Consider the following 14955-nt stretch of genomic DNA (forward strand, 5'->3'; position numbering starts at 1 on the left):
TGCTCATACACAAATTTTACTCAGTCTTTACAGGAGTTTGAGTCAAATAGTTCTTTAGATGAACAATAAGAACAAATATTGTACACAAATGAGCATTTTCACAGGAAATCGAGGCAAATAATGCCACAATTTTTGATAAAATGACTGATTTTATGACCACTTTAAGCCATAAATATATAGTAACTCTTAAGTACTGTTCAAATGTACTACCCTTTGGTTTTTTTGGTGGCTGTTTTTGCTCCATTGACTAATGACATTTTTTGATTGCAAAGCCATGACAGCATATAATCATGCATTCTTGATTGTTGCTGGATTTCCCTGTTGGGAAGAGGTCAAATTTGTAATTTATTGGCCCAGAGTGTTTTATTGAATTTTAAATAGTTTTAAAACATTCTCTTAAAATATATGTTAAAATAAGATGTGTCCAAAAATCTCATTTGCTGAAACAGAAAAAGTTGTGGCCAAACAAAGACCTAAGAAAACAACAACCATCCAACACATATGTTAAAAAATAAATAAATAAATAAAGACCCTACAAAATCCTTGAGGGACTGGTTACTGTTAGTTCGAACGCAACGTTTACTACTGCTGGCAATTGTAAGTTTAACAAAGTCTAAGATGCAGTACTTGCTTGTTAAGTGGTGACGTGTTGGTGACGTATGTAATATTGTTTCCGGGTCCAAGCAGCCACTAATTTGAGTCGAGAAATTATTAGTTTATGATCACTTTTAATTCATATCACACATTAAAGCTAATTTTATATAAAGTCATAGTGTACACAACAATCTCTAAGCTTGCTGCATAAGAAATGCCAAAATTAACAATTTATAAAAAATTAATCACTTTCTGGCCATCGGATATTAGGCATGGACATATATATTTCAATCGTTTTAAGAAAGTATTAAATCGCTTTGTAAACGTTTATAATTACCATTTCATGAGTCTCCCCATACAGTTGAATAGAGCGCTTGGAACCGGAAGCCGCTTCGCGGGATGTCACACTTAACAAGTAAATATAAAGTTTGACACCCAGTGGTTGAACTAGGTATTGCACTCCTGGATCAAAACAAACGCAAGTGCTGGTTGCCAGATTGAGGACAGGAGCAAGTGATTTAAATTGTGTTATAAATAAAAAGCAACGGCACGGGATAGAAGGAATATTCTCCATATTAAAAGCAGTTTTTGTTCTAACCAACACCTCGAATTGATAAAAAAAAAAAGCTTCTATTTCTCACAGGTGAATAACAAAAAACTGACAATGATCACCTCAGGTATACCACATGTGCTTTAGTCCCAATCCCAATTGTATTTTTGTAACCCTACCCCTTTCCCTTGGCCCTTGAAACAGAGTGTGAAGGGGAAGGGCTTCAAAATTTACCCCTAAGAAATGAGACAGCACTACAGCATCTGCACACGTCATCTTATGTCATCGCGATCTCTTGCTTTATATGAGATTGATGATCGCCAGTGCTGCTGTTATTCCAGTTGTGCTTTTTTTTTTCCAGTTGGGATTTATTTTCAGGAAATCACCGAAGGCAACCATATCATGTGATTGTAATGACATAATGTGGCAATAAGATTGTTACTGTACTGTGCATTATGTAGCACACAAAAATAAAATAAAAAATTGTACAAATACCCTGTAAAAATACACTAGTCTTTTCTGACAGGGTATTTGAGGGTCATTGAGCGACAATGTTGTGGGACTGCTGTACAGGAGTTATTATTAGGGATTATAGATAGCAAAATGTAGCGGTTTTTATTTTAGCTTTTTTTACGCATGACAGTAAAACACGAATGCGGTTATAAATATATTAAAACATGTGCTCGTTTGTTGTAAAAATTCATAATAATGACAAAAAAAAATACTAATTTGTGCATCTCCTTACTTCTGTGTGCAGCCATGCTGCCGCTGTAGCTGGTGCATTCTGGGAAATATTCTTACCCCTTGGTTTAGAGTGTGGTCCTAAAAAAATATCTGTTTCAAGGGGTATCTACTCTTTTCCCTTAGCCCTACGCCTTCAAGCTGAAGAGAATTGGGACACCCCTACCCCTTCCCATGAACGCGCAACACAAGCGGTGGGGTAAGGGGAAGTGCTAAGGCACAGGTGTCAAACTCAGATCCAAAAGGGTCGCAGCTCTGCATAGTTTAGTTCCAACCCTAATTAAACACACCTGATCAAACTAATTGAGTCCTTCAGGCTTGTTTGAAACCTACAGGTAAGTGTGTTGGAGCAGGGTTGAAACTAAACTGTGCAGGGCTTCGGCTCTCCAGGAATTGAGTTTGACACCCCTGCGCTAAGGGGTAGAATTGGGATTGGTCCTTATTCAGTTTTAAATGCCAACAATGTGAGTTTGAAGGACATTTATTGCCATACTAATAAAAGCAGCAGCAGATACTTCAACTCAGATCTTGAAAACATAAACCATTTGAAATTTTAATATTTTTAATAATGTTAAAAGATGTTTAATGTGTAATAAATAGATTATGAAACTTACCATTTCATGAGTGAATGCATATTTTGTGCATCTGAATGGCTGTATTTAAATTTCTGTTACGTTTCGTCAGGTACAAACAGCCAAATTGCTTATCACTGCGTATCTAGTCATGAAGCATGTAGTTAGGACACGGGGTTATAATATAACCTGCTCACCTAATGGTTACGTTTGTGATATTTATATTATTTGCTAATTAATAACCTCATGTGGAACTCTGAATCTGCGTCTCATTTCGGAGTCTGCTGCCGTCCACCAGAGGTTACATTTTGGTCAGGGATGCATGTTTTGAGAGCCTTTCTGACTGAATGAATGAATGAAATATGTGTTTATTTCAACAAGGAAACCCGGGATGCTGAAATATAATTGGCTAAAAGTGGCAGTGGGCAGGTTAAAATGACCAAAACAAAGACAGACATGGAAAACACATTTTCAAACCAGAATATCTGACTTCAGCATTGTTTTTCAGATAAAAAAAATATATTCTCTCAGCATGTTTCCTAATTATCTGCAAACATATTATGGTATTGTTATGCTTTAGAAGAGTCAAAAATGCACATACAGCAACTTTAGGACCCCTGCATGAATGCATGTTCGGTAAGTCTACATGTTGCTCTGCCTGTGATTTTGAGCCTGTTACCTTATAGCAGAAGAGGCAGATCCAGTTTTCCGCTTCACCTCCACACTCTTCACACGGCTGAAAGACATCAATCCCTCCTGCGGGCACCGGTCGCACTGACTCCAAGTGTGGGCACCATGGCAACGGATCCACCACATACATAGTGTCCTAGCAACAAGAGCCACACTACTTGATCAGCACTCAAATTCACATTAACAATATTGTCGCCCAGAGTAAAACCAAATCATACGAGACAGAGGAAGAGGAAATCTACCACACTGATGCTAAAAAACAAGTTACACATTTACCCCAAAATAAAAGGAAATTATTAAATGACATTCAAAATGCGAACATCCTCAGCAAAGGAAAACATTTTACTGTAATTAAAAGGTTATAAGAAAAAGAATCAATAACAAGTGATAACCAATTAGAACCACGTAATTATTAAATACAATGACTAAAACATAACATGACACAAACCAACATTACTGAGTAAACTCGGAGCACTTCTTATCTACTTAAGCTTTCTTTGCCACTGGTTCTTTATCACTGTTGTTTTCACATCTGGAAATTTACATATGAACAGCGTGCTTACTGAGAGGGTGGATCACGTTAGCTGTAATGAGGCGATACAGGAGAATTTTGTGCCATTAAATATTTCTTAAACGATTTTTTAAACCTCATTTAACTTGCTACAAAGCACGCAATGTCTGATAGCAATTCAATCCATGTTTTCTTTCTTCTATACATTACAGTCCGTTGCTTGGCATTCATTTTTGAAACGGGATACAAAAAAATGTCCTTTTAATGCATGCCTGGTGTTAAACAGACACAATCATTACAGACTAATTTAATTGTGATTTAAATTTAAATTGGAAGTTTGATCCAAACACAATACTTCTGGTTTTTGTCAAATTTAAAACCATTTTATTATTCTGTACCTACTTTACCACTAATTGTAACTCCTCATTTAAATCATCAGATAATTTTTCAATTGATGCCGCTGGTAGATATAATGTTGTATCATTTGCATACATAACTGCCCTTGCATGCTTTAAAACCAAATGAAGATCATAAAAATAGAAAATAACAATGGTCCTAAACAACTTCCTTGAGGCACACCACATTGCAATACACATTGCCTCCTACTAGTCAGATAACTGGGTTGTGCAGTTTAATTCACAGAATTTCTACACAGTATGTTGTATACTGTATAAGCGCAAACTTTTTTGGTCACATCCATAACGCATGCTTATTTCCTCATTTAAAATCTAAAATATGTTTACCGATTGATATTTTTCTGATGCCATATCTCTGTGGTCAGTGGTTTTGAAAATACTGCAAATGTCACATCCGTAACACTGGAATTGCTCAACATATATAATTACATATATCATTACTCAACTTAAAACGTAAAAAAAAAAAAATCTGAATCCATATTTAATAAACCTTTCTTTCTTTTATTTATTATGATAGAACTGTATATTGACCGAAAACAAATTTGGACAGAGAGAGAGGAAAGGGATTGGGAAAGTTCTGAAAACCGGGACGCCCACAACACAGTTGCACTATATCAGCACACTGCCCACTAGGCTATAAGCAATGACAATGGGCTATTTGCACACAAACCTAATTTAATTTTCAGTCTGTCAACCCAAGAGCTTCCTGTAAACTGTCGCACCATTACAAAAATCGCCACGTTTAAGATCTGATTTCTTTAAAAAAAAAACAGTGATCTTAAGAAGTGGATCTTGTTTTGTTTATTGAAAGAAAATTGTAAAGATGCTGTGATCAATCAAGGCACTGCATTAAATTAAAATTGTCCCTGCCATGTCTTTAAAATATGGAAATATTACCCCAGTATTTTCAATGGAGTTTCTGCGCTAGCCTGCTGCTACTGACAGTGCTAGCGTTGAGATGGTCTTTTATCCCATTTTACACTTAAACAACTAAATGAATGTTTAAGTCTATTTAATCTCTTAAACCCAAGTGCTATTTTGGGATTTCTGCCTATATTTTGCCTACCCAAATTTAAAAGCTTCCCAAATCCACATATAGAGGTGTAAATGCAAAAAATTTGGTATCATTTTAAAGAAAACCCTTTGAATTTTCATAAAACATTATTGAAAGTGTTTAAAATAACTGTATATGTCGTCTGTGTTATAATAAACACCTAAACAAAAGAGGCGCTTTTTGTATTCTTTTTTTTTTTTTATATAATCTCAAATTTGAAAGTGTATCTTTTTAGGTTCTGTGTGGTCTAGCGTGCTGTAATTAATTTTGATGGTTCCTGCACATGTTTGTAATCATAGACAAAAAGAAAAATGTCTCTACCATAATCTATGCAAAATTTATTGTATTCCAACTGATGAAATGTGCTGTACAAGCCACAGGGACCGATCATTGTTTCCATATTTCACTATTCTTTTGTTTGATAAAACATAATTCATTGTGTTTGGACCACATCAGATATATAAAAGGATTACTCATGCACATCACCTCAAAAACAGAGGAGAATGGCCCTGAAGCGCACAGCATAAGGTAAGAGATGACAGCTGTCTGTGCTATCTGGGGCTGCTTAGTGATCATAAATGTATTGTTTTCACTTCTGCGCCATGGAAACAGCGCGATTCATTCCACAACTGTTTGATATGTGAATATAATTCAGTAAAAAGAATGCTAGAACCGTATGAGCACCGGCAAGAGCTTCCATTTGAGCTTTAACTTGTACATGTGTCATATATGAACCATATAAAAAATATGAAAACGAACAAATGTTCAAAACCCAGCTCGGTTATCCATAATACTGTGTATTTAAGTGTAAATAACTTTTGTACAGTAGTATAAAAACCAAAGTGATGCATATGTGCATAAAATATAGCTTCTACACTTTCAAACAAAACCCCTTAAGGGGGTCTGGTGCAATGTTAGCCCTTTAAATCTTAAAGCGAATGTCGATGACGTTTGCTGGAATAGGTCAATTGAGAGGCAAATTGATAGTACTTAAATTACACCATCGATGCTGTAAAAGAAAGCTTACTGAATTGAAAACAGTAACATAAATCTTTCACCAGAAGGTGATCATTCGCTGAAAACACTAGCTGTGCATTCAGAACAAATTGAACTTCAATCCATGACTGTAACAGCTTACCACATCGGTGGCTTGTGCTCCAAAGACGCGCTCTAAGACTGACTGCACAGTGTTTCCTCCAGCAGCCTCCAGAACTAAACTCTCCTGATCCTTCACGGCTGATGAATCACAGGTGACCACAGGCTCTGAGATCGAACGGTTCTGTTAAACAGAGCATGTTTAATTCGTCAATACATTACATGTCAATTAACTTCAAATGGCATTAGATCAGGGATGTGAACACTTGGTCCTGGAGGCCCGGTGTCTTGCAGAGTTTAACTCCAATCCTAATCAAATGCACCTGCTTCATAGATTTCTCCTGACACTGATTAGCATGTTCAGGTGTGTTTAATTAGTGTTGGAGAAAAACTCTCCAATACTGAAGCTGCGTCTCAAATAGCACACTATACACTTTGCACTCATGCACTTACACACTCAACAGCATAGTATATGTATGTAGTGTTGTACCAAATGGCACACTAATGTATTTTTATAAAGCGGAAATTCAAACCGTTTCCCTGATGACATTTGACCGTTGCCAAATTAGTGAAATAAATGACCAAACTATCAAATAATACCTGCCATGAGTATAACTGCATTTACCATCGGGAGGCGCTATAATCACTCTCGTAGGAGAATTTTGCTTTCACAATCAAAAATAAATAAAGTACATGTGCGCCTGATAGATCCGCCTCTTTAGCTACGTGAGCAAAACTGCGGTCGTAGAGTGCGTGAAGTGTCCATCATTACACTTCTTTTTAGCGGCTGAATGAGTGCATCATCCGGGTAATTAAAGTGCACTTATTATTTTTAGAGTTTTCAGTGTGAACACACTACTTGCACTATTTATACTGCAAAATGGCGTGGAATAGTGCATAAGTATGCGATTTGGGACGCAGCTTGAGTTTGACAGTCAGACAGCTGCTCCTGGACTTAAATATTTGCAGCCTAAAATGACAGATTTTTTGACAGCTGAAGTGCTTTGAAATGAGCATTTTTGTTTGATGAGACTGGGAAATACAGTAGAGTAGCTACTCCTTTTTTCAAAAGCAGCCAGTAGCATTTAGTTTTTTATCACAGCTCTGCCAGTGAGAGTGGTTAAGCTCATATGCGTCAAAAGAAAAACAAATGAAAATCGTCTTGAAGGGGGCGGGGCATGTCAGATACTAGAGAGCATTTAATTGGTCAGAAGATCTGATGAAAAACTGCGTCAGGCTGCGAAATCACATACTTCCATACTATTTACTATGCTAAAAACAGTACGTGAGCTGAGTAGTTTGTCTAAATTTATTCAATCATTCATTTTCTTTTCGGCTTAGTCCCTTTATTAATCAGGGGTCGCCACAGCGGAATGAACCCCCAACTTATCCAGCTTGTGTTTTACGCAGCAAATGCCCTTCCAGCTGCAACCCATCACTGGGAAACACCCATACACTCTCATTCACACACATAAACTACAGACAATTTAGCTTACCCAATTCACCTATAGCGCATGTCTTTGGATTGTGGGGGAAACCGGAGCACCCGGGGGGAAAACCCATGCCAACATGGGGAGAACATGCAAACTCCACACAGAAATGCCGACTGACCCAGCCAGGACTAGAACTAGCGACCTTCTTTCTGTGATGTGACAGTGTTAACCAATGAGTCACCATGCCGCCCCATAAATACAAATGCAATCATAAAAAAAAATTAATATTCAATAATTAAAAATATATATATATATCAAAATCCATTGCACTCCTGGAGGGACTGATTAAAGATTGCTTACAGGTGTCTCTGCTTTTACATCTGTGTCGTCTCCAGCTCCGGCTTTCTCAGGGTTGAGTTTTAGGGGTGATTCTGACTCCAGGCCTGCTGAAACTCTGTGTGTGTTGGGTTTCACCTTCCGCCTGGCTCCTCCAACAGCGACTGACTCTGGGCTGGTGTTAGATGAGGTGCTGGTGTTGAGATTCAGAGAAAGCAGATCCGCAGTGAGCTCATCGAAGCCGGATTGGTCGGAACGATGTGTTGCCTGTCCGGGACTCTGAGAAGGGGTGGATTGGCGAGGAGACTTCTTACCCTTCCCCCCCGGTGTACATTTGCCTTTTGGTTTAGGTGAAGGTAGAGACAAACGAAGAGATTCTGGAACTGATTTCAACATGCAAACAAAAGCAGGTTGTGTTAAAATAATAATCCATTTCCTTAAGGGATAGTTCACCCAAAAATTAACATTCTGTCATGATTTACGCTGCAAAAAAGGTTTTCTAACTCCAAATATCTAGGCATTCTTAAATCAAGAAGTGTTTTCAAGACAAAGCAAAAAAAATTGTCTTTTTGTTTTTTAGAAATAATATGTCAAAATTTAGTGAGTTTTGACTTAAAGCAAGCAAATAATCTGCCAAAGCTGTAAGATAAATAATCCAGTTTTTCTGTATAACATGACATTATTTTGCTTACCCCATTGGCAGATTAGTTTGCTTGTATTAAGGAAAAACTCACTTAATTTTGACACATTATGTCTTAAAACAAGACTAAATGTTTTGCTTTAAGGTTTTTTAGATATTTGGATTAGAAACAAATTAGAAACATTTATACTCATCCTTCATGTGTTCCAAATACAGTGTGTTTTTTTTCTTCTATTGAACATAATGAAAGATATACTAAAGAATGCTGGAAAAAAGCAACCACTGACTTCCATAGTATTTTTTATTTCTACTATGGATGTCGATTAGTGTTGTGACGATCCTGCAATTTCGGGGCCAAACAGTTACAAAACAAATAATCAGTGTTGCTAACTATTTTCAATGAAAGGGCGCCAAGCTCTGCTGGAAACGTCGATAAATGTTGCTAGATTACGCCATACGAAAATCTGCATATTACTGACATCATGGCGATCCTTGTGTAAATTCCAGTGTGTAGACTAGCTGTCTGTACCAGCGAGTACAGCATGTAGTCTTTGAGCTTTCAGCATTAATTCATGAGAAAGACTTGGTTCGAACCAATCAGCGCGCTCTATTGTGTATGAAGTGCAACTTCATTAATATGCATGATAGCTTCGAAGACTTGTTTTTACCAGTTACAGTGTTCAGATGGCAGAAAGACTCCAGGTTGTGTTGCCAATTGTAATTAAAACGAGTGGAAGAACTGTTTGGAGACATGGGTCGTCAGTGTTGCATTTATAAATGTGCTGCAACAAAGGTTTTGTTTTCATTTTCCTGCTATGAGAGCGCAGCTGGACTCACGTGTGGATTACAGTGGTGTGCTAACACGCGACAAAAATATGTTTGTAAGGAACATTTTTTACCCGAGAGCTTTTCACATCTGGAAATGGTGAAAATGGATTTGCCACTCATCTTCTTTTAAAAAAGACGAGGCTCCAGTTGGCGTTGATTGTGCTGTCTCTACAGATTTGGTAAGTGTGTGATCAGTGTGCTTTGTTTGTTTATTCAGATAACAAAGTTAGTTTCGTCAGCAGCACTCTTTCAGTTTTTAAAGACATACCTTAGTCAAAATTATTTAGTTATTCATTTTACAGTACGTTAATATCACTACAATATAATGGACTGAAAGATGTGGTTCAAATGCTGCTCTCTGAATGTAAACATGTAAACACCGCAATCAAACTATTACCATTGTGTAGGATTTTCGCTACATTTTGTGAGAGGATAGTCTATACACATTTCAATTAAAGTCGACAAATTAATAATTTGTCAAACAATTAGATTACTGATGTCCATGTAAACACACTGTCTTTCTCTCCTGCGTCTGTGTGTTATATTGCCTCTGTGAAAATCAGTGCGTGCTTGAATGGAAACTCCCATTTTCATGCAAATCCTTCCCTCTTTTGACACTCCCACCTAAACAGAGTTGGACTCACCCACTTTCCTGACTTTTTTTAAACTAGAGGTGTGAAAACACCCTGCTGAGACGGGGGTTTCATGACATGTTTAAACACGACTGATTGGCCATTGTTTTCACGTGATCAACAGAAATGACTGTGATTGGCCATGAAGGTCATCAGTTCACCATTCTTCACCGCGAGCAGAAAATGGAGGTTTTTAAATTTCAGTACCGATTTGTACCAATATCAATATCGTGAGAACACTAATGTTGATAACTGCATTTCACAGCATTCTTCAGAATATCTTGTTTCGTGTTCAACAGAGGAAAGAAATTCATAAAAGTTTAGAACCACTTTAAGGGTCAATCACACCGAACACACTTTTTACATTGAGAGGCCCATATTTTGAATGGTTTACTAATGGCCAGAAGCTTTTTGCATTCTGCTTATGCGCTCTGTGCGCCTCGCATTTTAACCGCCTGCTGTGCCCTTGTGTTTTGCCGTTGCGTGCTTCCAGATGAAAAAACATTCATTGGCCAAATAATTCGATTACTGATGTCCATGTAAACACACTGTCTTTCTCTCCTGCGTCTGAGTGTTGTATTGCCTCTGTAAAAATCTGTGCTTGAACGGAAACTCCCCTTTTCATGCAAATCCTTCCCTCTTTTGACACTTTCACCAAAACAGAGCTAGACTCACCCACTTTCCTGACTTTTTTCAAACTAGAGGTGTGAAAACACCCTGCTGAGACGGGGGATACATGGCCCTTCAAAACACATGAAAAGTGGAAAAAGCTTGTTATGTCACTCGCGTCTTTTTTACTCCCCAATCAAATGAAAGAAGAGGCGGAGTTTCCACTGAGGTGACAGCAGTGTTTGTGTTGTCAAGACAAATACGCTTTTGAATAGGAAGGAGATAATAGCGGTCGCCGTGTTCAGGTTATCTGGTGCTGTATGACTTTACAAATCTTGAATATCACAATAGTAATAAATATTACAATTATAACAATATCAACAGGAGCACTCGCGCACAATACACAGCTGATTCAGTCACTGCATAGTGACATAAAAAAACACACTGCACTTCTTTTTGTCTTGTCAACAATGTTTGGCAACATTTTTAGAACGTAAAAGTGCATTTGGTGTGATCGGCCCCTTAGGGTGTGGTGAGGAGATGGTGAGGACATTTTAATTTTTGAGTGAACTGTCCCTTTAAAGTTCAATCTGAGTATACTTTCTTTCATTCTGAGATTGCAAACTCACTGTTGACTCTAAGAGAGCTCCAGAAGGGGGCGTGAGCACGCAGGACATTATTAATACTGACAGTGGCGCTGGTCTTCAGAGGGGTCAGGTGGTCTAGAGAAGGCGGAGAGTCTCCCAACAACATACTGGTGCACATGGACATGGACTCCGAGATGGAAGTGAGGTTATAACCACCCTATTATGAAAAGAGTTAAATAACAAATCAGATCCAAGAAATTCTACTTACTGGACATTTGTAGTTTAGAATATACCACAGTCAAAATAAATGATGCTAGCATTTTTGCATCATCTCATCTGAGATCATTGCAATCCTATTATAGCTAACATCAGACACACATCTTTAGGTATCAACAACAGCACTGTACACTAAAAAACTCAAAAGAAGATTGTGAATGTAACCCACCTCCAGAATGATAAGCACTCTTCCCGCAGCCAGACTCATTAGCTGATGGGTGAGGTGAGCATAGCCCTCCGGGGTCACCTGAAACCCTCCTAACGGATCACCTCGTGCTGCATCAAACCCAGCAGAGACCAGCACCAGCTCTGGGGCAAACTAGAATACAGAAAACCCAAAAACGAGACGTGCTTACTCTGCAGTGACTATTGCTCAGTGAAGTTGTAGGTGATCTTCGAAATGTGAGTTCTTTTTGTTTATTTTAACATCCTGATTACACAATTGCATTGTCTATTGTATTTTATTAGCCTAAATAACCAAACCCAAAATAGCTGGGTTTCCCCTTGAAACATTTATATTGTGTTCCGTGCTATTTGCATGTGTTGTGAAAAAATGCAGCACTTTTTTATGCGTTTACATTGTGAGCAGGGCTTGACATCAACTTATTTGATCACCAGCCACTGTGGCTAGTAGATTCCCAACATTACTAGCCACTCACCATTTTCACTAGCCACACTTTTCTTGTTGGAATAATATATTTTATATGCATAAATTTGACCTTGGCATGCTAAAATGCCTTGATTTAGATGTTGTGTTATGTCCACATGCCTTCTCATTCAACTTCTTGTGTGTGTTGTCTGTTAGCTTGCTAAGTGTGCATGAGCAAATGGGTTGTCGCAATGCAATCAGTTTTTATTTCACATGACTTTTTAGGGCTCAAAATTAAGCATTTACCAAATTGATCTCTGACCACACCAAATAAGTATTTCTTAGCCACAATTTTTTAATGTGTAAAAACAAGGAAAATATAGCTATATACAGTTGAAGTCAGAATTATTAGCCCCCCTGAATTATTAGCGCCCCTGTTTATTTTTTTTCCCAATTTCTGTTCTGTTCTGGGAAGATTGTTTCAGCATATTTCTAAGCATATTAGTTTTAAAAACTTATTTCTAATAACTGATTTATTTGATCTTTTCCATGATGACAGTAAATAATATTTTACTTGATATTTTTCAAGACACTTCTATACAGCTTAAAGTGACATTAAAAGGCTTAACTAGGTTAATAAGGTGAACAAGGCAGTTCTGTAGATTATCGAAAAACAAATTAGCTTAAAGGGGCTAATAATTTTGTCCCAAAAATGTTTTTTAAAAATTAATAACTGCTTTTATTCTAGCCGAAATAAAACAAATAAGACTTTCTTCAGAAGAAAAAATATTATCAGACATACTGTGAAAATTTCCTTGCTCTGTTAAAAATAATTTGGGAAATATTTAAAAAATAATATAAAAATCAAAAGGGGGCTAATAATTCTGACTTCAACTGTATATGCAATTTTTAATTCAACAAAACCTTTCTTTAAAAAAAAACATTAAATTTAAAAAATAACTATTGTCATAAATCTAAACAATGCACTGTAATCTGTCTTGGCTAAAAGTCCCAGATCACCAGTTAACTTCACATAAACAGGGAGTAATTTCCCATTAAAGCAATGTTATTGTAAAAAAAATATAATTAAACCATATTAACAAAAATAACTGTAAGCGAAAGAAAGCAGGTGAAACATACCATGTCTGATAATGAAAGGATGTTCACGTGCACACGGTTAATATAGGCCTTTTAATAACCTGTTCAAAGAATTATTAAAATGAAAGCAGTGACTGCTGCTGCTTACAAAACAGTATGTGTATTGAGCTCTTGAAAGCAGCAGGACTGTCTGTGGGTGAACGAACATCTCTCTTTGTCCAGTCTATTTCAAAGGGAACAGATCGCACCAGTTGCGCTTCCTCTAGGCATGGTTGCATTGTGCAAGTAAACGGGAGCGCGTGCACTTTTTAACACTCGCGCGCATCACATCACTTGTGCGAGCAAGTGATCATCCTCTGGTTAGGTATTTACCTTCTTTTTTGTTGTTTTGCTCGTGCGAACATAGTTATTTTTGTCAGTCGTGCTGCTTCTCAATTCTAAGTTCACATTTGCACGAATATTGGGCCATGCTTATTGTCGAACACTGCTTTTAAGAAAACTACACTTTGTAGCAGATTTCCAACCAGCAAAAGTGGCTAGTGGAGGTGTCTGTCTAACCCGCCAGAGCTTAAATCTACCTGCATTTGGCGGGTGTTAATGTAAAGCCCTGATTGTGATTATTGATGTCAAACAGAAAAAGATCTTTCTTTGTTTGCAGGAGTTTTTTTATAATTGCATGTGTTTTCTTAAGTTGCAGCACATTAAGCTCTCTCCGCCACTGTAATTTTACCTCTCTTGCTATGGGCATCACTAAGTGATGGAAAGCCGCCATGTATTCTGGGTCTCCCATTTTCCCTCCGTTCCAGGGGATGTTGACGTTGTATCCTCTGCCTTTCCCCAGTCCCACCTTATCATAGTTAGCATCCTCTGAGTTTGGGAAGAATGCCCCATCTTCGTAGCGATGCAGGGAGATGTACAGAACACTGGGAGAAATAAAAAAAGACAGATAGACGACAGGCCCGTATTTAATAATAATAATAATAATAATAATAATAATAATAATAATAATAATAATAATAATAATAATAATAATAATAATAATAATTTATATTTATTATTACATTAAATTAATTTAATTTATATTGCGCTTTTCTCAAACTCAAAGCGCTAACAAGAGCATCAAAACACAGAAGAGTATGAAATACACAAAAAAAGTAAGAATGATAATAATGATAAAAATATACATGTTAAAAGAAGGTCTCATAAGTTATAAGCAATAATAAAAAGATGAGTTTTAAGAAGTTTCTTAAAACAGTCCAGGGAAATGGCGTTTCTGATGTTTGTGGGGAGAGCATTCCACAATTTAGGTGCACGATAAGAGAATGCCCTGCCTCTGTTGCTAAGTTTGCAACGGGGCTGATACAAGGTGAGCCCCGAAGCAGAACGTAGATTGCGAGAGGAAGAGGAGGTAGATATCAGTTCACATATATAATCAGATGCAGAACCATGAACAGCTTTATAAGTTAAAATCAAGGTTTTAAAATCGATGCGTGACTTAACAGGCAACCAGTGTAACTGCTGAAGTACAGGGGTAATGTGAGAGCCAGATGATGTGTGGGTTAACACATGTGCAGCTGAGTTTTGAACATATTGTAAGATCTTAAGTGAATTGGCTGGCAGACCCCCAAATAAAGAGTTACAAAAATCTAAACGAGACGTAATAAAAGCATGGACACGCTTTTCAGCATCTGGTGTTGGGAGAAA

At 37.3% G+C, this 14955-nt stretch overlaps 1 protein-coding gene across 2 annotated transcripts in view; it reads right to left on the minus strand.

Moving 5' to 3' along the window:
• The window catches only part of hdac6 (histone deacetylase 6), a 50613-nt gene that overhangs the window by 1389 nt on the left and 34269 nt on the right, over positions 1–14955 (minus strand). For both annotated transcript variants that reach the window (XM_087264226.1, XM_087264225.1), the window contains exons 21-26: positions 13982–14174; positions 11734–11883; positions 11331–11505; positions 8017–8375; positions 6267–6407; positions 3137–3283 (exon numbers count right to left, since the gene is read on the minus strand). In XM_087264226.1, coding sequence (XP_087120352.1) covers positions 3137–3283; positions 6267–6407; positions 8017–8375; positions 11331–11505; positions 11734–11883; positions 13982–14174 — 1165 coding nt within the window. The remainder of the gene's footprint in view (positions 1–3136; positions 3284–6266; positions 6408–8016; positions 8376–11330; positions 11506–11733; positions 11884–13981; positions 14175–14955) is intronic.

The sequence above is a fragment of the Danio rerio genome, chromosome 8 (assembly GCF_052040795.2).
Source record: "Danio rerio strain M-AB ecotype USA chromosome 8, GRCz13ab, whole genome shotgun sequence".
Lineage (NCBI taxonomy): Eukaryota > Metazoa > Chordata > Actinopteri > Cypriniformes > Danionidae > Danio > Danio rerio.